This window comes from Andrena cerasifolii, chromosome 10, assembly GCF_050908995.1.
Source record: "Andrena cerasifolii isolate SP2316 chromosome 10, iyAndCera1_principal, whole genome shotgun sequence".
Lineage (NCBI taxonomy): Eukaryota > Metazoa > Arthropoda > Insecta > Hymenoptera > Andrenidae > Andrena > Andrena cerasifolii.
Window position 1 is genome coordinate 1,445,893 of NC_135127.1, and position 25,358 is coordinate 1,471,250.

General features: G+C 40.3%; 2 protein-coding genes across 23 annotated transcripts in view; one reads left to right on the plus strand and one right to left on the minus strand.

Annotated features, from left to right (window-relative positions):
• Positions 1 to 25,358, minus strand: part of LOC143373925 (uncharacterized) — a 476,822-nt gene that overhangs the window by 247,924 nt on the left and 203,540 nt on the right. The gene's annotated exons all lie outside the window — the stretch shown is intronic.
• Positions 17,487 to 21,134, plus strand: LOC143373945 (uncharacterized). Of its 2 annotated transcripts, XM_076821700.1 has the most exons (3): positions 17,487 to 18,308; positions 20,117 to 20,249; positions 20,394 to 21,134. In XM_076821700.1, the coding sequence occupies exons 2-3, from the start codon at positions 20,215 to 20,217 to the stop codon at positions 21,118 to 21,120; spliced, it is 762 nt and encodes a 253-aa protein (XP_076677815.1). In that variant the 5' UTR covers positions 17,487 to 18,308; positions 20,117 to 20,214; the 3' UTR covers positions 21,121 to 21,134. The 2 variants fall into 2 exon arrangements, with proteins under 2 accessions (XP_076677815.1, XP_076677814.1); XM_076821699.1 differs by having other exon boundaries at positions 20,117 to 21,134.

Below are 25,358 nucleotides of genomic sequence, written 5' to 3' on the forward strand. Positions count from 1 at the left end.
CGCAAGAGATATTAGTTATATCGTAACCAAAAAAAAATCCCCGCAATATATATTGGTCATACCATAACCTAAAAAAAATCCCGCAATATATATTGGTTATATCATAACCAAAAAAAAATCTGGTCGTCAATAATGGTTATTCGTAACCTAAAACAATTTCCGTTGTCTATAACAGTTATTAGTGACCAAAAAATATTTCGGTCGACAATAATGGTTATTAGTGACCAAAAAATATTTCCGTTGGCAATAATGGTTATCAGTAACCAAAACAGATAAATCTTAATATTTTTTAATCACTTGATTTTTCGGAAAATTTATGCAGTATTTAATGAAGGCTGACTTCCATTTAAATAAAAATGAACTTTTTCTCGATGATTTTTTTCGAAAAAATTAAAAAAATAACTGTTATTTCTGGTCTCTGCAATAAATTAACCTTTAGAGAGCCGTTATTAACTATAGTTACCACCTAAAAATTTGGATACTTTGCCGGCCAGTTTGGTGGTACATATGCATAAATTTTAAGTAAATAAAATTTACAATTTCAATGAAAAAATCCCGGCCGTCTAAAGGTTAATATTTTTTCAGATATCGGCTCGATATTATTATAAGTATGAATCAATCATATCGACGTGCGTTACGAAAAGCAGCACGGAAAATTTTACATTCAAATATGTGGTCAGAAAACCCTTAGGGGTTTACCAAGACCGTATACAATTTTCCATTCTTTCCGTTTCTGGTGCCAAAAATAAGGGTTCCCATTAAAAAAATCAAGTTGACCTTGGAATGACCTCTAAATTTGACCCTTCGGTCAGGGTCAAGGTCACCATTAGATGCCTCTTTCTAAACTCTTTCTAGATTCTTGAGCGCATCTAAACTATTGCGCGTCATTTGTTGTATGGGGAAAAGAGGGAGCTATGTAAAACCCCTGCTATTAAACACTTCGAAGTACCAAGTCATCCTTGATTCCTGAGAACCAGAATTCGTAACGATCTTACAATTCTAATGTGCCTTTAAAGAGAAAAATATAAGAACACTGTAGCATCGATAAAATAATTTAGGTTTCTACCCGTACGTTCATGCCACTTGTACGAATGATACAGCGGGGAGATCCACGCGTTGTGCCTATTTCGGTACCCCCTGAAGAATATGTAGGTATTACCTAACTAGCAAAATACCCCCGCGCATCGCTTCGGGCCTAAGAGATATTAAGGACTCCAAAAAAACAGATTTCACCCCTTTTCACCACCCCCTTAGGGGATGGTTAGGGTAAAATCCTGAAATTTGGTTTTAAGCATTTATGTGGGTAACCTTTCGATGTAAAAATCAAGCTGATATCCAATTGGGCCTAAGAGATTTTGAGGAATCCGTGAAAATACATTTCACCCCTTTAGGGGTTGCTAAGGTTAAAATCCTGAAATTTGGTTTTAAGCATTTATGTGCGTAATCTTTGTAAGTAAGAACCAAGTTGATATCGGGCCTAAGAGATATTAAGGACTCCAAAAAAAAACAGATTTCACCCCTTTTCACCACCCCCTTAGAGGATGATTAGGGTAAAATCCTGAAATTGGTTTTTAGGCATTTATGTGGGTAACCTTTCGAAGTAAAAATCAAGCTGATATCCAATTGGGCCTAAGAGATTTTGAGGAATCCGTGAAAATACATTTCACCTCTTTAGGGGTTGCTAAGATTAAAATCCTGAAATTTGGTTTTAAGCATTTATGTGCGTAATCTTTGTAAGTAAGAACCAAGTTGATATCGGGCCTAAGAGATATTAGGGAGTCCGAGAAAATACATCTTACTCCTTTTCACTCTCTTGGGAATGGAATCTCCAAAAATCCTTCCTTAGTGGGTGCCTACGTCATGTAAACAACGTGCCTTCAAAATTTTACGTTCCTACGTTAAACGGTTTGAGCTGGGCGTTGATGAGTCAGGGTAGATTCTACACAGTGTTCCTTATTATGCACTTTCTCGGTGTGCATTTTTGCATGATATCTCGTTACATAATTCTTATCAGCGTGATACGTAAACTTATCAGCACGTGTATACATATGTATTTTTTACTATGTAGTAACTAACGATCTTTCGGTGTAACGTGGTGTTTTCTTACTTCCTTTCCTTTTAATGATGTAGGTACTACACGTCCTGGTTGTAAAAACTATCCATATGATGTAGGTATATCAACAAGGTAGATAATTATTAACATTTAGATAATTATTAACACATTTAGATAATTATTAACATTTAGTACATGCCAGTACAAAACAAAAAGGACACGAACATATTTGCAGCGCAAGTGGTTAAGTGCTCAAACCCATGTTAACGCAGATAAGGAACACCTCTGCCGAGAGAAAAACTAATTATTCGTTACAGAGACTGTCCAACAAAACATTACAGACCGAAGGAATAATTTTGCATGAGAATAAGGGTCGAATTTATTCGACACTAATTACCGAACGAAATTTTCGTCAGTACTATTTCATTCCACGATGCATTTCCATTAAGTTTTAAGTTGACAGCGTCCTATCTAAACGTGAACGTCAATCACTGTCGCTTATACTTCGCCGAGAGGTAGATAACAGTCTCGCATACGCAGCCATGCACAATACATAGTACACCTACATACGCTCCAGCATCGTCGCCGCAATCTGTTCGCGATCTTCCGACGGAACATTCCGTGGCACTATAAGATGCTTACCATCTGCGCGCCGCGGCAGCGTACCGATCTGCTTCAAATCATTTTCGCTAAAAGGAAGCAATTTTGCAACGAAACACTTGGTTCGGGAAATATTTATGCACTCCCTAAATAGTTTACGCGGCCATGGAAAGTATTTTCTTTTCTTCACGTGTCCATCATCAATAACGGTTTAATACTCGAATTTTAATCGAACTTTCCACGCCAGTAGAAGACCGAAAATAATTGATACACATTTTTTTGTGACTGCTTTGAAAACAGCTTTACCGTTGAGAATGAAGAATATGTTTTGTTAAGTTTCTTGGAAACTACTGAAAATAGAGAAAAAAATTTGATACAAAAGTTGCTCGTTTTTTTATGAGGAACTATATGGCGTGAGCAAAATTTCTGAGAAATCACAGGTGCTGCCGGTGTAGCTCTAATAACTGTAACGACATATTTTTTTATTAATATGTTGGTAAGGTTATAGTAGTTTTTCTGGATATTATTCCAAAAGGGACCGGTGGCCGATCGAGATGAGATTTTGGGGGAGGGGTGGGGAGGGGGTGTGGACTCTAAATCTAAAATTGTAGCTTCGGGTATTTATTAGTTTCCGAAATATTAATAAAAAAATATTGTTAATTTTTATGGGGAATTTTTTTTTTTGGACGTTGGTGCAGCCCCCCTACCCGGGAACTAGAGATGGGATCAAGTTCAATATGTACTCATGAATCCGAGTCAATTCCAATACAAAAGTTTCACTTCATGGGATTCGAATACTACTCATAAGAGCTGGCGTTTCATTCTATATACTTCAAAAGTACTTGGATTATAGAAGCCGGTTCCGAACCTCAGAAAAAGTACCGGAAGAGTTCGAGAATGTACTTCTAAGTTCTTCGACGTTTGAAAGAATCGAATCTCGTAAAAGTAGTATTCGAACCCTGAGAGGCAAAAATTTACATAGCAAGACGTGTGATTTGGTTTCGGTGAAAATTACTAGATACAAGTACTCCGCATTACATTTATTTAACTTTATTATCATTAACAATTAATTTACTTGGCAAATACACAAAACACTCTTAACATTTGTAAGTATTGAGGAATAATATTTGATTGACAATTTTTGGCTTCAATCTATTTCGTTTTTTACTAACGACATTTCCTGCCTTCGAAAGTAATCTTTCTGGTGGGACGGACGCCCCCATGGTGCACAGGTAATCACGAGCTAGTTGCGTTAAAATGGGGTAGTCAATACTATTTACTGACCAAAATAATGAAGGCGCAGCTTTACGATTCACGTACTGTGATTTTAAATAACTTTGCACCTCTATAGCAATAGCGGATGAACTAGACACGTGCTCGTTTACATGGTAGCGTTGTTTTAATAACGAAGCAGCCGAGTTCAATATATATAATGCGCGTATCTAACAAGGGGAGGACACCAAGTGATAGACATCGATTTTGATGAGCCTTGGCACGATGGATCTATGTCGAAAATAAGTAAATACGTGTTCGAGCGTTTCTGCCAATGGGCCTTAATAATAGAGATATTTACATGTAAATTATTAAAAATTTCATAGCCCTCGTGTAAAACACAAGAGTGTTGTATAAACTCTACTTAAAGATATGCCGTGGAGCGTTCCGTATGACTTTGGCGTGGTGTGTTGTTGCCGGTCGTGTGTTCGATTCCGCCTTTGTCTATATATTTTTTTTATACTTTATTTTTTCCACACTTTATTTTTTCCACACTGTATGAACAGTGAGAAAAAAAGTTAACGATAGTAACGTTTATTATTAATTCTTTTAAATATATAAATACAATTAAAGTTTTTTTTAACGTGGGGATGTCTTCGAAAGACAGCCTGACACCTCCAGAGGGGAATTCCCCGGCGCCAGGTTACTATCGTTACCTTTTTTCTCACTGCTCATACCGTGTGGAAAAAATAAAGTATAAAAAAAATATATAGACAAAGGCGGAATCGAACTCGCGACCGCAACAACACCATGTCATACCGAACGCTCCACGGCATATCTTTAACTACAGATTATGGCTTTTGTGTTTTACAGGAGCGCTGTGAAATGATTAATAATTTACATGTAAATATCTCTATTATTAAGGCCCATTGGCAGAAACACTCGGACACGTATTTACTTATTTTCGACATGGATCCATCGTGCCAAGGCTCATCAAAATCGATGTCTATCACTTACAAGGAGAGTATTTTAGGTGTCCGCCTCCGATCATTTTGATTTTTGGATATGTTATAGAGGACCGAAAAATAAGAAATACGTGTTTTTTTATGTTTCCCCGTTTTCATATTTGGGGAGTGAAAACTGTGTTCAAAGTTAGGGCTGAAAAATCATTTTTGTGGAATATCTCGAGAACTATTAGAGATAGGGGAATAGTGTCAATGGACGAATTTTGTGTCTTTGAATGCGAAATATGATTGACTCACCAGATTTTCAAAAATCCACAAAAATGATTTTTCAACCCTAACTTTGAACGCAGCTTTCACCCCCCAAATATGAAAACGGGGAAAAATAAAAAAACGCGTATTTCTTATTTTTCGGTCCTCTATAACATATCCAAAAATCAAAATGATCGGAGGCGGACACCAAAAATACTCTCCTTGTTAGTATTCATTGGAAAGCTTTTGCCGTAGTTTCAACTATCAACAGCTTCACTTGACAATAAAAATTTGGCACGTCTAAACTCTAAATCGTTAATAAAAAACGAAATAGGTTGAAGCCATAAATGTCGATCAAATATTATTCCTGAATACTTACAAATGTTGAGTATTTTGTGTATTTGCCAAACAAATTAATAGTTAATGATAATAAAGTTAAATAAATGTAACGTGGACTTGAACTTAGGTAACTTGAACATAGGTAATTTTCACCGAAAACAAATCACACACTTGCGCAGAATAGAAAACTCCTGGTTAAAGTAGGTAATCATAAAAGGTTCGAATCTATAAATAGTCAGGGTTCGATTATACTTGCAAGTACCGCTGAGGTTTCTCGATGTTTTTATAGAGAGTTCAAACTTTTCTCTTCAAGGTTCGAGTCTACTTGAAAGTAGGGTTTTTTTTCGATGTAGTCGTGAACTGTTCAAAACTATACAGTCAGATTCGAACCTACTTCCAATATACTTGATCCCATCACTACCGGGAACCCTCCCGTCCCCCAATTTTTTCAGTTTGAAATTTTGTAGCCTCAGTCTCATTTTTAGCATCGCCAAACTCACATCGGCTCGCTACCATGCTTTACATGCCTCCCCCCCACTAATCTAGCCCCAACCAATACGTTGACCTTCAAGGCCACACAAGGTTAGGAATGAAAGGGAGAAACTCAATCTACTAGATAGTTCAATATATTTACTTCATTCCTAACCTTGTGTGGCCTTGAAGGTTATAGTGTACCATATGGTTGAATTTGTCCTGACAGTCGCTTTCATATTGGGTAATAAAATATATAGCATTCCATTTAAAAAACTAAAAGTCACCCTCGCTTCAAGGAAAATATTGCGAACACCAAAAATTGAGATACCGTATTATGTTGGATATAAAAACAGTAACAGTTTTCCTCCTTCAGTTTTTTCCAAATACTTACCATTTTCGAGAATCCTGTATAAGAATATCAGGTATAGCCGCTTGCCGCTAGCCAATTTTAAAATGTCCATATTTTTGAAAATTTGTGCATCAAGTGGAAGGATACAGCTATATTCTCCTGTGTCAGATTTTTAAAATCGCGCCCAATGTGAAAAACCTGCATTTGTTTAAAATAATTGCACAAAAATGGTTCAAATTATTTTTTTAAACTGAAATAATTTTTTCTTAAAACTTCAATGTCTTCTCTAAAAGCACCGTAAAGCTCATCTCCATCCGTTTGCTACTTCCATAGCTATAACGTATTGAAAAAAAGTTACCACTTAACTTCGAACAGCTGTAAAATCGACATTTTTTCAAAATTTTGAAAAATCCTTTGAGGTGCGTTTAAACATCACTAAAGACTACAAGATATTCAAATTTCATCAATCTACGAAAATTTACTCCAAAATCTGTCCGAGTTCGCATGCAATGTCCCATTCGCTTTGTACAGCCGTCGCAAACTACGATTAAAAATACTTCCTATTATACACTCTCCTCATTTTTTACAGCATCTCTACGATAGTATCCATAAGTAAACTCCTGTTAACATTTTCGACTTGAGACTAAAACAGAATTCGCTGCATGGCGATCAAAGGGTTAACGTTGCAGTTCTCTTCGTCGTTAACTCCCTCGAGAACAGTGTAGTTATAAACTCCAGCTAGCACAAGACGCGCATGCAAATAGTCGCTTTCGCTGTACCCTTGCCACAACTGCGAAGGATGTTACCCACGGCACATATATGTATACATCAGGAGTCCTCGTGCAAGTTTTTTCTTTAAGCTGTACCAACAGGCTCGCAGATCTACACCGTGTTTGATTTATCTCAAAACGGTGGAATATTTCCTACGCAATTAAGAACATAAAAAATTTGCTCCTACTGAGGTTGTTTATATTATATCTCGTTTATATCTTCGTTTATATCGTATTATCTCGTATGAATAATTTCTTTTTGTAGGTGAAGATGTAGAGGAGATTTGAAGGACAAATTCATTCTTTGAAATAGAATCTTAGGGCCTATGCGCACGGCGACTTTTTGAAGGGCAACTGAAACAATTACCAGCGATTGTATCGATGCAAACGCGCGACTAAGCGTTCACTCAGTGTTCGGCAGAGGGATTCCGCTGCACCGATAGAGGGGGAAACACCTACTGGAGCGGTGGTAATGCGCGCATGAACTGCGCCTGCGTCAGTCACGCACGCATTACCACCGCTCCCGTAGGCGTTTCCCCCTCCATCGGTGCAGCTCCATCGTTCCGAACACTGCGTCACATTTGTATCGCTGCTGCATCGCGACTGCGCTACGCAAGTGTGCAAAGATAAACGAGCAGCGACTGTATTGCGCTAGCATCGCGGCCTCTTTGCGAGTGTATCGCTGCAAAAAGTCGCCGTGTGCATAGGCCCTTATGCTTCTTTCTTTATATGATATTGTTTGTTCAAACGCGTTCAACGATGTGTCACATAAGGTCAATCAATTCACTGAAAATCGCAGATGGATTAGGTCCCAAGTAGGGTTGGGTATTAGTCGAAAAAAATTACTCCAATAAATCTATATACTTGCATGTATGAGTGTATGTTATCGCGAGAAGCGTCCCTTTACCTCCTGCTACTCCGCGGAATCCTATCCATAGATCTAAAGCGGTGCTGTTTACACCTGACACTTTTTTGTCGCGGACTCCTCTCGAATAATGAATAACGCCACAGACCCAATCGTAATTAATTTTTAAAATCGTTATTCGTTATTCACGAATAAATTCTGGGACTTTATTCGTTATTCACGAATAAATTCTGGGACTTATTCGTTATTCACGAATAAATTCTGGGACTTTATTCGTTATTCACGAATAAATTCTGGGACTTTATTCGTTATTTACAAATAAATTCTGGAACTTTATTCGTTATTCGAAATCAAATTTGCCCAACTCTGGCCCCAATGAATCTGTTCAATACGAATCGTGAGCCTTCGGCTAGGTGTATCCTACTTGAGTGCGTTACTGACATGAACCGGACCACTGACAAGGGTAGGTAGTAGGACGGAGCGAGACTATATAGGCGAAAATTTAAATTTGAATTTTCAGTTGGCCTGGGTGCGGGATAGTTGTCTTTTGATTAACCAAACACAACTGTAAAAAAAAATTGGAAAAAATATTCATTTCTGCAAATTCCTTTTTCTTTTAAAAATGTAAAAATTCACAATGTGAATCATATTTTTTAAGAAATGAATATTTTTTTAAATGAATACTTTTCGTCGCGGAGTCCTAGTAGGTAAGTATATACTTTGGTACCCCGCAAATTCCGATTTTTTTTTAAACTGTGCAGGTTAGTAGAGAACCTCAATACAGTAAACCCTTCTATATCGCGGTATTCTCATAACGCGATTTCCATATAAAGGCTCCCCCAAACCAACGCGAATTTCGCCGCGCGGAGCGGATCCGCCGCGGATCAGATAACACTGCCCATAAGCCACCACGTATAAGAAACTACTGCCTTATCTGATCCGCGGCGCGGAGCGGATATTCGCGTTGGTTTGGGGGAGCCCTTAACGCGGAGCAAAAATTGCGACAGTCCTCCTACCTATAACGCGGTACTCTCATAATGCGGTATCCATATGACACGGTACGAATTAATATGATTTGTACTATGTAATTGTGAGGTTCTTATAACGCGGTTTTGTATATAACGCGGCCGGGGAGACCGAGGCTAGTTGATACAGACTAGGGATTGCAAACCGGTAAATCGGTAAATCGGTTTGAAGTTTTTTTTCACTGATGAAGTAGTAGATATCGACGGAATTATGCGCTATATATGTGCGCTACATTGCTATACATACAATTTTTACCGGTAATTTGCGAAATTTTTACCGGGAATTCGATAAATTACGTATTTCTCGATATTTACCGGTAAATTATGTATTTCTCGATATTTACCGGTAGATCGCGAGAAATACGTAATTTATCGAATTACCGGTAAAAATTTGGCGAATTACCGGTAAAAGTATGTAGCGCATAATTCCGTCGATATCTACTACGTTATCAGCGAAAAAAGCTTCAAACCGATTTACCGATTTACCGGTTTGCAATCCCTAATACAGACGAATTATCTCGACACTGTATATAAGTAGCTGCATTTGAGCGAGGTATGTGAACTTTGTTATTTAATTCTTTACTACGATTCAGCGTACGTCTGTGTACCTTGACGTTAACAGTCGTTTTTTAACTGTTTTCGTTTATATGGAGAAACAGTAAATAGTTTTGATACATCCAAATTGATTGTCTAAATAACATTTTTTCATTCCTTTTGTATGTATTTTCTCAAGTTTTCGCTTACTATATATTAAAGAGGAAGGACCAAAGTATATTTTTGCATATTTGTTATTAAGGAATTAATTGAAATAAAAAATGAAAATAATTGAAAACAGAATATAGTATCAACTAGCCCCGCAGTGGGGTAAATTGATACACTTTGCCTTCGTCCAAATAACATTTTTTCATTCATTTTGTATGTATTTTCTCAAGTTTTCGCTTACTATATATTAAAGAGGAAGGACCAAAGTATATTCTGGCATATTTGTTATTAAGTAATTAATGCAAACAAAAATTACAAAATTTAAAAACTGAAGAACGTATCAACTAGCCCCGGTCTCCCCTACGAATTAATCGTGCTATAGGAGGGTTGACTGTACGTAAAAGCACGGTGTAATAGACAGGTGTTCCGACTCAGCAGCTTTACCCCCGCGATTTTGTGCGTCGATTTCTGTATGGTTCCTCTTGGCCGTCGCGAGAGGCGTCGCGATAAGAAATCCATATACGCGTGCATTTATGTGATTGTAGTAGTAGAGCTTTTCGTACTATGCGCAAAAAGTCAGCCTTTTCTCCTTGAGCGCCAATCTAGCGGCCGCCAGAAGAACTAACACGAAGAAGTCACACATTCTGAACAGAAGTCGGACCACCTGTCTATTAAGCGGCCCCTACGCGATGAGACTCGTCTTGAGGCATGCCTCGAGACGAGGTCTCATGTCTCGTGCTAGCAGGATAGGGAGAAGGAGAGAGAGAGCGACCTGTCTCGAGATATGTCTTTTTACTACTTCTTGGTTCTTCAGAGTGCACAGACCTCTTACAAATTAATGTGTGTTTTCCTATTTTCCTGTATATCTTGAAAATTATAGTATGTAGATATAAAAAAATTGTTACACTGAAAATTTAATGGTTTCTTATGTTCTAGAGTCTAGAAAACCATGCATTCGAATTGTTTAAAATTTGTAATAGGGAACGATTCTGTTCCAACTACAAATCTCAAACAATTCGATTACATGGTTTTATATTTTATAGAGCATAAGAAACCGTTAAATTTTTACTGTAACAATTTCTTTCTATCTATTACAGTTTACAAGATATACAGGTTAATAGAAAAACATACATTAACCTTTAAGGGGTGTGTCCACCCTGAAGAGAAGAACCTAGAAATAGTAGGAACAAAAAATTGTGTGATACTTCTACCGAGATCCTCCACAGACTTACAAAGTTAAAATAATAATCGATGTTTTCGGCTTACCGCAGTTTCCTTGTCAGCTTAGACCAGTTTTTTAAAAAATATTTTATAAACAATCAAATTCGAACTCTAGAATAAATAGATACCGGAAAATTTGGAAATGCAGCCAAAATACCTACTTCGTCAGCCTCTGAACAAGCAGTAAGTCGACGTTTTTACCGTGTAAAACTTTCAGTAGGTACTTTCGAAGAATTTTACAGATCCTTCTTTTGCTAACGCTGGGAGTTGTGGTCCATTAGGATGTCGTTTATGAAATTCATTACTAACCGCACTGTTCGATGAACATCCGAACGTAAGAGAAGTAGTGTTTTCTTGCTCAGTGAAAGGCATTTTTCTCAAACTAAACGTTTCATGATACAGAAGACACGGTGGTATCTTAATTGTCACAATAACATACGATATAAACACGATTGTAGAAGTACGGAATAGGTGCGTCACTTCTGAAATAAAAAAAGTGACATAGGTGCATCTACACGACGAATACTGTTGCACGGTCTTTTTTCAAAGAAACGAATCACGGAACTTATTAGCACTCTAAAGACATTAGCTAGTGTAAGGAATTCATAACTTCCAATACAGGAATGCTACATACGACACGGGGTATCGCTCGCTGTCTTGGAAGGCAAGGCCAAGGAGGATGCGTAAAGGTGAATTCCAACGGCGCTAGTTGACAAGGCGAGAAAGAAGTTCTTTGTTTGGCGCTCTAGCCGAGCCGAGTTTTCAGGCGAGCCGAGCCAAGCCTTCACGCGAGCCGAGTCGAGCTTTCAGCCTTGCCGAGCCACGCACCGTTAAGCCGCGTATTCACCTGTGCATTCGCCCCGAATGTGCATTCGGCGCGCACCGATTTTTTGCTCGTCCGGTGTTCGGCGCGTGTTCGGGGCGCGGTGCGCATACGGTGCGCGTTCGGCGAGTATTCGGCGAGCGTTCAGCGCGCATTCGGCGAGCATTCAGCGCGCATTCGGCGAGCATACGGTGCGCGTTCGGCGAGCATTCGGCGCGCGTTCGGCGAGCATTCGGCGCGCATTCGGTGAGCATTCGGCGCGCGTTCGGGCCGAACCGCTTGCTGGCGGTCCATCAAAGCGCGCATTTGGGTCCGAACAATACCATGAAATGGACGCCGCAAATTTCACTCAACCCCGAACGCGCGCCGAGCTCCGAACGAGCAAAAAATCGGTGTGCGCCGAATGCACATTCGGGGCGAATGCGCAGGTGAATACGCGGCTTTAAGGGTCCTCCAGACGCTGATGCACGTTGCAGTGAAACACTGATGCATGCATTATGATGCATGTTGCTGTAGATCGATTCCCGTGTTTCAGCATCAGAAGCGGAACTGGCATCTTGCTCATCTCAGCTAGGCGCGCGAGCAAGTTGCAAGAGTCATGAAACCTGCATCATGATACATGCACCAGTGTTTCACTGCAACATGCATCAGCGTCTGAAGGACCCTTCAGAGTTCACCTTCAGGTATACAATGCAGTTTGACGCACCAGGAGGGCCGATGACGCCAGTCATCGACGAAGGTTTCAGAGATTGAGTCCAAACGACGAGAGGCATTCGTTTTGACCACTGTGCGTAGCACGCATCGGACAAAGTTAGGGAATCTCAAACGGCATACTAAATAGTACAGTTCTGTCTCTCTATATACGCGAGCGTCGGGGCCGGGCGCACGCAATTTGAGAGACGAGTAGCCTATTCGGCTTGCTTTGATTCCTCCTCGAGCGCTCGAGTGGTATGGGGCGACGCGCAGTTGTTTTCTCGTTCGGCGTTCGGCTTCTTCGGCTTTTTCTTCGATATGTGATACCCAAATTCTGTCGCTCAGTCGAAGAAAATTAATTGATTCTCGGTATTTCGATTGTGCGGCGACTACAGAAGAAGTAGCGGGGATAGCTTCACGCGTATAGAGAATCTGAAAACGCGTGCAATTTGAGAGACAACACTGTATATAGCATTGTGCACGTCCTTTCTAATTGCTTACACTAGACTGTCTGTCGAATCTGTCCGAGTAGTACAGCCTTGGAACCTACTTTCATGTGTTCTGGCAACAATGTCCCTGCAGCTGCAGGGAAAGTCCTTATGTTAATTACAAGACTATCTAAACTATTGTAGCGCAATATTTGACCGTTGGTGGAATTTTCTCCACAGCAGGAACATTTGGCCAGAAATTGAGTAGTCTAATCCGTGGCCGTAGCGCGCCCAAGCAGAGATCAACCAGCTGAAGACCCGCGATTTGCATTGAGCGGGACCCACTGTGATCCCCTAATGAATTCAGTGATTTTAGCTGATACACTGTTAAACTGCTCTCAACAAAGGCTATCATGTAATACTATGAACGATAAAGTATAGCATTCTAGTTAAAAACATTAGGTTACTCTTGAAACCTCCTGTAACTGTCCACCTGAAAGAAGACGGTTTGTGCGGGACAATGTACACCTTTAGACCAAACACCTTTCGTGGGAATAACTGTTTTATACCTTCAGTTGCCTAGGGAATGTGGCTTTTACGCAAAGTTAGTTAATCTTTATAATTTTTGGAAGTCGAAGATATTTCAAGTTTCCTTCTTGGAAAAAGTAGCAACACATTAGAGCTTTCTATCGATATATAATTTATACATATTACGTTTACAGTGTATTGTTTATGCAAAATTCGCCACTGTCTTTTCATTCAGAAAATTACATACTAATCGTTACACCAAAATACAGTATCACCAGATTTTTTTAAACAAAAACCTACTATTTTCTTTCAACAAATATACTGCGGTGAGAATAATTACAGGATCTAGGTACTTTTATTTTGCCTACATACTGTTGTTAAAAACGAGCGCTATATATAGTAATTATGTCGTATGACTATTTTTTAAATAACAAATTGAATCACTTAAGCAAATTTATAATGTATCAATTTGTTTAAACAATATATTCAAAGTTGTAATTTTTCATTCCTTTTTCTTACAAAGTGTTGCTGAATTCTTGTGTAAATTTGTTAACGTAAACTACCGACCGAATTTTTATTTCAGACCATTTAAGAAAAACAATATATTTAACTCGCTACACGTAGCTACGTAACGAGAACCTCAGGGATATATTATCGTAAGGGATGTAAAGTTTTATCATATTTTGGGCATTTTCAGTCAGAGCCGGTTTTAGCACACTGGCACACCAGGCAAGATTATCATGGCGCCCATCCAAAAGCACCAAAAACAATTAGCAGCTTTCTGCTTAACGAATCATAATATATAAATATAAATAAATGAACAGGAGGCGAATCACTAGATAGCAGCGCCCCGGGCGACCGCCCGACCAACCCAACCCTAAAACCGGCACTGTTTTCAGTTGTGCCCGGTTAAGTTGATACATAATCATCTCCACTACCGTTTGTTGCTCACCTAGGACGTGGAACCCTTTGCAACCGAGCGTTTGGTGCGTTCGAGTATAGGGGGCCAAGACGACAATGTAACGCAAGCCGTTAGGAATTGAGAACTGTCAAATTCCGCATATCTCATCGGATCTTCACGAAGGTGACACTAATGGATTCCTGGCATGCTCCCGATTAAGAGACACCAAATACCATGCAAATCGGACTATTTTCATTTTCAACAAAGTTGGCCTTAAAGAATTGGTAAATTAAATTCTGCAAATCAACTTTGCACGTAATTTCGTTAAATATAGCCCGAATGATGTCGCGTTTTGCCTCATTCTGACCAGGGAAACACAATGAATCGATTGACGCCACTTTCGTAGAGATCCGATGAGAAATACGGAACTTGACATTTTTAAATCACAATGGCTAGTGCCATCTTTGCCTTTTATAGCCCCCAATTTTCGAGCGACGAAAGCCATAAAACTCAGTGATGCGTGCAATCGGAGGTGTGAAATTAGTTTCTAGACCTCTCTGATTGAAACGGGCCGAAACGTGCAAACTTTCAATGACGCAGGCACCTCTGCACATTTCAAAACGTATTGCCTATCGTTCGATCGCAACTGTTGGGGGAACAATACAACAAAATGACTACTATAGGAATTGCAAAATTCCATTTTTCGTATGAGATTTTTCATTTTTTTTCAATAAAAAGAATGGAAGGAAGCTACGATTGCACACAAGATAGTATGCCTTATAACACTTAGGCTGTACCTGCTTTAAAGATTTTCGGTAAAGTCGTTCATTAAATTCTGAGAGACCTTGGCGACCACAGTATACATTTTTTTCACACGTACCAACTGCAAAAATCGAATACCTTTCGAGCAATTATTATTTTCTAATTATTTTTATTTTATTTTTCTCTTCGGAAAACATATTTTTAATACAGTAAATATACTGCAACAAAGACAGCAGTATCATACTAAAAAATAAATTGCAGAATAGCGCAATAGTTATCCCCCTGACGAGACAGTCGCGTTTTGCATAAAAGTCTATAACCCAGTAACACGGGACCACGTCATATTTACATAATAATGAGAAGAAGTTTGATCTAAAATAGCTTGATGGATTTGTTTTATATAATTTCTAGCTTAAAGTACCCTTCTTCTTATATGTATCTATAACATCAGCATTAATATTTTACAATTAACTGGCACCTTCATTAATTATTTTGCAGTGTTTACTTACATATACTTCATTACCCAATGCTTATCTACTTATACGTATATCCACACGCTACCTACCCGAACTAAAATACTTGAAACCTAAATTGCGAGCCTTATGAAAACAAAAGCAAAATTAAAAAGCTTTTGACGATTTTGAATAAATTGAAAGAAATCGCGTTACAAAGTACATTTTAATACAATAAATTAAAATTAAAGAGCTCCTCAAACAGATGCGCGTTGACGCAAAAATAGACGCATTTACTGTTTTTGTTTTGTTTAAGTAATGAACATTTGATACAAAAATTGTCTTTTATATTACTTTGTGGAATGCATAAAAGCACAGGGCTTAAATGTTTATGTAGGATGTTTATATCGATAGTACTTGACGAATTTCTCCTCGAGAATTCATTCTGCCGGATTGTTTCAAAGCATACAGGCGTTGCTTTCCGAGTGTCTTAAATAAACTAGGATTTGACACTACAGATGTGTTTTTAGTATCCATTAGCTAATTTCTAATATTTACTATGGAAACCACTGACTGGACGGACTGTGATGCATCCCCCACCACCCCATACAGCATTCTCGGGAAATGCTTTACTAAAATCATCATTGCTCGGCTTCCTTTTATCATAGGTTAATGTGTCATACTGTGACGTCCTGGCCCCACCACATGGGTCACGCCGGTTAGTCTCCGCCGGCGCCGCTAGAGGTCTACTCTTCTCGCAAGTCCTATCGCCCACTCTCGTTCACATATATACAAGTTCCAAGTTATTTCCTCTTAGTCCCCGTGTGTCTAGGGCAGGGGCCGGTTAAGTATGATCGGCGGTATGAAAATGTGTTTTCTAACTAAGCTCTTCCTCCGAGTGTTTCCTACTCATCTCGAAGACGTCCCTTGGAGGCTACTCGCCCGTTAGAAACCAAAAAAAGATAACCCCGTACCTGATTAAGATTAAGAAAGAGAAGAGGCAGTAAAACCCAGCTTGTGACCATACTACGTCCGCATCACTGCGCGCCTTCGAGCTCTTAACACAGCAGAGTATAGTTTTTAATACCTTTTCTATACCATAGTACCCTCCGTTAATTAGACTCTAAGCGTTAATAAGTAAAACACTATAAATATTCAAACTCCTAATCCTACCAAAGCTCGCACTATATTTTATGTGCATTACCTTGTACCTCAAAGTCATCATTAGTCTTTAAGACTATCATGAGATACTACTCCTTTATACGTTAAGGATGAAATCATCACATTGTACTGTGCGCCTCTTTTTCATGATCAACATGTAGTCCTTCCGACTCCATACCGATGTCGCCACAAATTTTGACGCTTCTAAGGAGCGATACGAAAAAGAAACAAGAGAATACGGCGCTCGCACGTCGCTGCCGCCTCCGTGCCCGTGCTACCTCATTCTCTTGCTTTGTGCCGAGTAGTCACGTGTTGTGCCGAGTATCCACGTACGTATATTGTGTATAAGAATTAGATGGAAAAGAAGATAGGACGGAAGAGAAGCAGATCGTCATCCTCAGAGGATACATCCTGCGACGGACGACTGGAAAGACGTTTAAGAAGGTTGAAGAAGAAAATTTAGAGAAAGAGCCGCCGTCGTGATAGACGCAGAAGCTGACTCCTCCAGCGACTTGCAAGAGTACTCGAGTTATTGTAGCGTAAGCCGTAAGTAATGCTAGATTACCGCTTTTTCGCTAATTCAGGATTGCAGAGGCTCTAACCTTTGCAATAGATGAGTTAATACTCAGATCAAAAGTCTAACCAAGCGTCACGCTTTCCAACATGGGCTCTAACCCAGACAAAAGAAAGCAGGGCTCGCAGGCCCTAACCTGCGAGCGAGTTATTACTCACTGACGAATACCTCATGTATAAGGAGATATTGTCAGGGCTCTAACCCGGTTGGCAATGCCACAGATGTTTTTAAAGGGCTTTTGTTTTGTATATCTTATTTGTCGTGGTTAATACAGCAGGTTTGTTCAATATAAGGTTGATTTTTAGCAACATAAGACGTGGAGCTGCCACGTGAAACTCAGGGTCAGGTGGACCCTGCAACAGTTGAGCATGAGTCAATAGCGTTAAGTGAGGAAGTTTTAAATATCATTGGGAAGCGAGTCCTCGTGGATAAAGTAACATCCCCAGCGATACAACCAGTTGTTGGCAGGCGCTGGGAGGATATTTTGAAGCAAGGCCTACCCAAAGATGAAAAGACGCAGCTGATTAAGAAGTAGGTACCCAATACTAGAGAACTGCACCTTAGGTGATCCACCGAAACTGAATCCTGAGGTAAAAGCAACCACTCAGGAAACTGTATGCAACAGGGATGCACGTATTGCTATAAAGCAGACCAAATTGGCTGCTGGACTCAGCGCAAGTGGGAAAGCTATGTCACTCGTTCTTAAGAGGGAAACTACAGAAGAGGACATAGCAATCTTAGAATGTTTGGGGGATATAGGTAGTCTGTTGACCGATTTACAGTATGATGGGACGATCATTAGGAGGGAGCTAATATTAGCGAATATAAATCCAGTCTTAAAGGAGACATTGATTGACACGCAGGCAGATGAATATTTATTTAGCAATAAGTTGAGTGATGTCTTAAAGGCCGCTAAGGCTATGGAGACAGTGTCAAGCGAATTACGACCGAAGGGCAGAAATCAACATTATGGGTTGCCAAAAAACTCGAAAGCCCCACCCCGTTAGTTCAGAAAGGGTTACGCAACGACGTCGGGCGGGCAGAGACAGCATCAACGGGATTTTCAGAGTCAGAAGAGAAGCCCATACTATCAGAATCAGAGATCCCGCTCGAAGAGGGAACCGCAGCAGCAACTTCGGCGGAGGCGCCGTTAAGGTGCACTGTAAGTCAGCTAGCTGGTAGACTTAAGAACTTTTTTGTTGAATGGACAAAGATCACGTCTCATAAGACCATTTTGGCTTGGATTAAGGGTTATAAGATCCCATTTTTATCAAGGCCAACTCAGAGAGTTGAACCGAATGAGAGGAGATGGTCAGCAGACGAAAAGTTAATAATCTCGGACCTGCTGGTAGAATTAAAAGAAAAAGGTGCCATTCGTAGATGTACAGATAAGAGAAGCCAATACATTTCAGATGTTTTCTTAGTCCCAAAACCTAATGCTAAAAATAGACTCATATTAAATTTAAAGAACTTGAATAGATTCATAGTTACGAACCACTTCAAGTTAGAGGACGGTAGAACCGTTACTAGGTTAATGAGAAAAGAATGTTTTATGGCAAAACTAGATCTTAAGGATGCCTATTATTTAGTGCCAATTCATGAGTCGTGCCAAAAGTACTTAAGATTCAGATTTAATGGCATATTATTTGAATTTACGTGCTTAGCTTTTGGGCTAAATACGGCACCATACGTATTTACAAAGATTTTGAAGCCCGTCGTTGCATATTTGCGTAGATTAGGGTTCCATTCGGTAATATACCTAGATGATTTGTTGCTCTTAGGAGACTCTTTTTCATGGTGTTTAGAAAACGTTAGAATGACACAGGGTTTATTGAATAAGTTGGGTTTTATAATCAACAGACTTAAGAGTCAGATGGGACCAAAGCAGAGATGCTGTTTTTTGGGTTTTGTTTATGATTCTAAGCAAATGTCGGTAGAGCTACCAGAGGCTACAAGATTAAAAATAGATAAGTTATTTAAGAACATAAGAGAAAGCCAAAAGACTGGGATAAGGAAATTCGCAGAAATTGTAGGGTTTCTTGTTTCATGCTGCCCAGCGGTAAAATACGGGTGGGCTTATACAAAAGTATGCGAGAGACAAAAATTTTTAGCTCTCAAAGTAAACAACAATAATTATGAGGCGCATATGAATGTTTCTAAAGAGGTAATGGAGGAGTTTAGATGGTAGAGATCCATAGGTAGTAGATCAAAAGAGTCAATTAGAGAAACTAGATTTGATTTAGTGATTTTCACGGACGCATCCCTGACAGGCTGGGGTGCAGTTTGCAGTGGGAAGAGAGCACAAGGACATTGGAAAGGCGACCAGAAAGATAAACATATTAATTGTCTGGAGCTTATAGCAGCCCTCCTCGGTCTGAAATGTTTTGCGGAAAGCTGTAGAGATTGTCAGATTTTACTTCGCATCGACAATACAACAGCCATCTCTTATATTAATAGCATGGGGGGCGTTCAGTTTAAAGAATTAAATAAGGTAGCCAAAGAGATATGGATGTGGTGCGAAGAAAGAAATATATGGACTTTTGCATCTTATATAGCTTCAGAGAGAAATGTCGAGGCCGATTTTGAATCGCGTCGTACAGAGTCCATTGCGGAAATAGGGATATCGAACGAACCCTTTACAAGGATAGCAGAGAGTTTTGGAAAGCCAGATATTGATTTATTTGCTAGCAGGGCAAATGCTAAATGTGAGAAATACGTATCTTGGAAAAGAGATCCAGAGTCATTCGCGATTGATGCTTTCACTCTAAGCTGGGAAGAGTATTTTATTTATGCATTCCTCCCATGTTCGGTTATTCTAAGAACCTTACAAAAGATGCGAGATGAACGAGCAGAGGGTATAATGGTCGTACCGGAATGGCCTTCACAACCATGGTACCCGCTGTTCTGCGAAATGTTATCGTCGAATCGTTTAGTTTTAACAGCTAAAAACAACATTCTTTGTTCTAACAGGGAACTAGATCGTTTTTGGGACAAGGTTACCCTGGTGGCAGGGTCTTGTCAGGAAGGCCGTTCAAGTGAAGGGCGTCCCCCAGGCAGCTACAGAAGTTATGATTGCCTCATTAACGGATTCATCATTTAGACAGTACGAATCTTGTTTTAAGAGATGGTGGAATTTCTGCTTTGGAAGAAATCTGGACCCTTTTGGGAGTTCAGTTCCAGAGATAATTGATTTTTTAATGGAAGTATACGAGAAAGGTGCTGCTTATAGCTCGATAAATAGTTATAGATCCGCGATATCATTGCTAGTTGGACCAGAGCTGGCTCAGGACCATAGAATGACGAGGTTCTTTAAGGGGATAATAAAGCTAAGACCACCTAGACCCAAATATGATTCCACTTGGGACCCGAAGATTGTGCTTGACTATCTCGCAGCTTTACCTCATAGTGAAGAGATGTCCTTAAAAGAATTAGGTAGGAAACTTATATGTTTCTTAGCATTAATTGCGGGCCATATGATGCAGACACTCTCCCTGATCAAGGTGGAGAATATCGAGGAACAGGGAGATGCATTACATATTAAGATACCAGATCGCATTAAGACGACTGGCCGGAATAGAAACCAGCCCACGTTAGTTTTACCTTACTATTCTAAGAACAGAAAGATTTGTGTTGCATCTACGTTAGATTGCTATATCCGAAGAACTAAGGACAATCGGAAGGAATTTAGATCTCTTTTCACCACGAGTAGGAAACCGTTCAGACCCGTTACGGTCCAGACCTTAAGTCACTGGGTAAAAGATATGCTGGCTAAGAGCGGTATCAACACCGAAATCTTCACAGCGCATTTTACACGCCACGCCTCAACATCGGCAGCTAAAAGAAAGGGCGTAGATCTGGATACATTACGTAGAACCACAGGCTGGACCAAAAGCTCTCAGACATTCGCTAAATTCTACGATCTAGATGTAATAGCGGATAAGAATGCCTTTGCTAAGGCTATATTAGATATGTAGCATCATGTTAGCAATATTGAAGCACCACCTTGTAAAAGGGGCTGCAAGGTTGAGCTTAAGCAGATGCGGCCAGCGTGACGCGTACAGCGACGATAGGCCCGACCAGTGCGACGCCATAAACACCATAAATTGGCATCGGAGTCCTTAGGACTTTCCCAAAAGGACAAGAGGGGACTTTCCATGGGACGGAAAGGCAGTCGATTACAAACCGGGACTCGAGATAGACCTTCTCGACTCTACTGATTTTTAACATCGGAATAAATATAAATATCTAACGAATAAATTAGAAAGCGAGTTAATACCCTCAATTTTAGCACTTCCTTACAATCATTTGGTAAGAGTTCTCTATCTTGGATAGTTGTATCATCTGTTTTCCCCTTTTATCCTTATAACGAAGATAGCTGAATATAAGGATATGAAAATGTATTAATTTGGTGCAATAATTAATACCCCTTCTTTCGCCGTAACCGCGTTAAACATCTACATGTTGGTCATGAGGAAGAGGCGCACAGTACAATTAAATGATCAAACGAACTTACCTGTAAGTGAAGTTCGATCATAATTGTATGAAGCGCCTCTTCCAAAATGATCAGTCCCACCTCAGTAACTTTTCCCTTTCTCAAGAGCATCCTTGAGACCCCTAATTATAGGTTACGGCGTAGCTTTAAAGAAATGAGGTAGCGCGGGCACGGAGGAGGCAGCGACGCCCGAGACCCTTGGCCGCTATTCCCTTATTTTTTTTTCGTATCGCTCCTTAGAAGCGTTAAAATTTGTGGCGACATCGGTATGGAGTCGGAAGGACTACATGTTGATCATTTCGGAAGAGGCGTTTCATACAATTATGATCGAACTTCACTTACAGGTAAGTTCGTTTGGTCATTTAATTGTTATTATCCTTGGTATTCAATAAACGTATGCTTTAAAAAAAAGGGGGGCAGGAGCCGGCAGCTATAGCCCTACTGATGAGTCTGGCTGACGGTCCCAAGACGAAACACGCACAACATCTTCTTTTCCTCCTTGATCTTTAGTGCCAATCCACCTGCCCCGCACAGTACTCCAAAAAGCGTGAGCGGCCCGAGGGATTACGGTTACGCCGGAGGCGACGGGGCAAGATCCCTCTTTACGTTCCGGAATCTATCAGCAATCACCATCTCGGTTTCGGACGTAACACACCTAAAATATCATAGCGCTATGTGGGAGGTGGTGGTTTCATGTCGTGAGCGCCAAAACTGGAAGAAAATCCATGTTTGGGAGATTCTTCATGCAACACGAATAAACTTATTTTGCTCTGAAATTCTGAATACTGCGTTGCGTTGTAGTATATTGAAAGTAAGAGAATTTCTCTGCTCCAAATTTTTGTAACCTTGTATCATTTTTATTCACCATACTAGCGGAAATTTAAATGTTTCTACGAAAACGCCGGCAACCGTTAGACTCAAGAGAGTATATTGGGTTGGAACAGAAGTTCGTAGCATTTTTCAGTAGATAGCGCTGGGACACATGAAACGTCACCCCTTGAAAATTAAACAAATGACGTATGTACGTATGTACATATTCTGAAAGGTTATACATATTTCAACGTGTCTTTCTCTGCGATTTGTGAATTTTAAGCGTGTTTGCGTTAAAACTAAAAATGAAGGGAGGTGAGGTGCATTTTCGCGATTTGATTGTTAGAAAAATTGAGACACCGCTCGACGAACGAGGCGCAGCTGCGTGCGAATGTTTAGAAAAGGCGAGCACGGCGACGCCGGGTCCGGACAACATGATGCCAGGCCCATCATAAATTAGATAGGGCCTTAAGGAATTCCCGATAGCGTCAACGCAAGAACTGCCCGGTCCAGGACAGACAGTCTTCTCCAGACCTCGAATGGAGGAAGACCTTCCAACATTATTCTTGTTCGCCATCGGAATAAACATATATTTAACGTATAATTCAGACAGCGAGTTTATCCTTCAACTTTTAGTCGTCTCTTACATGATGCTCTTTTATTGCCGGAAACGAAAAACACTGCAAAAACAGCAAGAAAGATATGTCCCGTTTACGGAGATGGTGCGGTCGGTGAAAGTACGTACTATGTATTCGAATCTTAGCCCGGTTCAGAAATGGCAATTTTGATCTGGAAAGCCGTGAACATTCCGGCAGGTCTGCAATCGTTGATGAGAACCTACTCGTACCAGCGGCCGTAGCCGTGATGGAAAACACCGGTTATCGTTAGATCACCGAAGTTAAGCATCACGGGGCGGTGTACTGGGGAAAGATGGGTGACCACCTTTCTCCCGGTGCGCTGCTGCTGCTGGGACCCGAAGGAGAGAGGAGGGAAAAATGAATGACTAATGTTCGTTGGGCAATATAAGCAAAAATGCTTGAAACGTCATCCTGTGTAAAAACACAGGAAAAACAAAAATACAAATACAAATACAACCTAATCGTAACGCTAATTGAAAATAATCAACGTCGCACGACACGGGGCATCGCAAAGATACTCCACCTATCTCATATGAGCGTTGTAAGGCATTTGGAAGCACTCGGATACATAAATCGCTATGGTGTGTGGGTGCTTCGCGATTTAACGGAAAAGAATTTAATGGGCCACATTTTCATCAGCGATTTTCTTTTCATACGCAATGAGAACGACATATTCTTGAAACGAATGTAAGAAAATCCGATGGACGCATATTCAAATGGTGCCCCGGAACCGCGGGCTACTGCCAGGGTTGCCACCTCTCCGGTTTTGGCCCAGAGACTCCGGGTTATGAAGCAAATCTCCGGGCTCCGGTTTTACTGGAAAAATCTCCGGGTTGTGGACAAAAATGAGATAATAAGAAATTGTGGTATTATAGAATAGTATCAATTTTATATATGTCGGGAAATGGGGAAAAGATGAAACCTCCGAGGGCGATTGGGGGTCTACGTTGGCCCTTCTCCTCGAAAAGCGTCTCATTTTTATTTGATTTTCAATAAGAATTGAAAATGTTATTACAATGAACTTTCAAGAAAATTACTTTTAACCAAATTATGAACTATAACACTATTTAGAACGAAAACTAATGAATTCTCGGAAAGGGAAAACTGAACTGACTTTGCTGACGAACTCTTTCGGAATGCCATCCTTTTTTTTTCTTTTTTTAAATTCCGCATTCAAATTATCAACCTTTTCCGGTTGCTAAACTACCACTTCCGTTTCCCTTCCGAGACTACATTCAAGCGTCCACCAACAGTCTGACGCGTTTTCGATTGGCGCCAAAATAATTTCGCAATTCAATCATTCATGACTTCATGTCGTCATTAGTAATAGCATTAGTAATGTTGCGGCGCAAGCGAATCGATTTGCTTCGAGCACCAGGTAGTGCTGTGTATTCCGAGAAGATTAGTTCAGAGGACAAGAGTGTCGCGGCTACCGGCTGTTCTTGCGCGATTTCTTATGAAGCTTGTTAGCCTGCGTGCGAAAGCTCTCTCCTACTACCGACATTTCACGCGTACGTTAAGAAAAACGAACCAATCGGATTTGGACTAGCGCCGTAGTTTTGAGTGAAATCGATACGCAACGGTAGATACGAACGAGAACTCGAACAGACTGGAAGACCAGGAGTCTGAATTTCAATAAATTACAAGACATTCGTTACAACACAAATTTATCCGGAAGTATAATTATCCTTCACATCCACGTCTATTAAAGATCGTGATGATGATTTTGGTGGCCCACTGGCAACCACTGAAATCCAGAGAGCCAACAAAATCATAATCCGATGTATACAAAACACCGGCGAACAAGTAATATATTGTAAAGTTCGACTATCTATTTGCTCAACCCTGTGTAAGCATTGTAACGAAATAAACGATACATCTCAATTAAATTTATTCATTATTTTTTTTATTCTCCGACATATACAATAAAAGTTATTCATTAAAAACGCAACGGCTCCTTGCGTATCTTCGGGATCCGTGGCTACGGATCCCACTTCTGACACCAATGTTGCGCCGGGGCGTTTTCATCGCAGGCCACCCCGACGCAAAGGAGTGGAAGAATAATTAGACGGACGCACACACGACTGAACTATATTGTTACACAGGGCAATATCGGTTACACAGGTGCGACCCGTACGTCCGAAGGCAATGGCGTTCGGTACAAGACCTCCCTGGTCGGCCTCTCGATCGTCCTCTTGAAGGGGGCCGACCTTCTTCCATCTTCAGCTGCGAGCACCAGCGGGCCATGCACGGGCCTATACCCGGTGCTCGC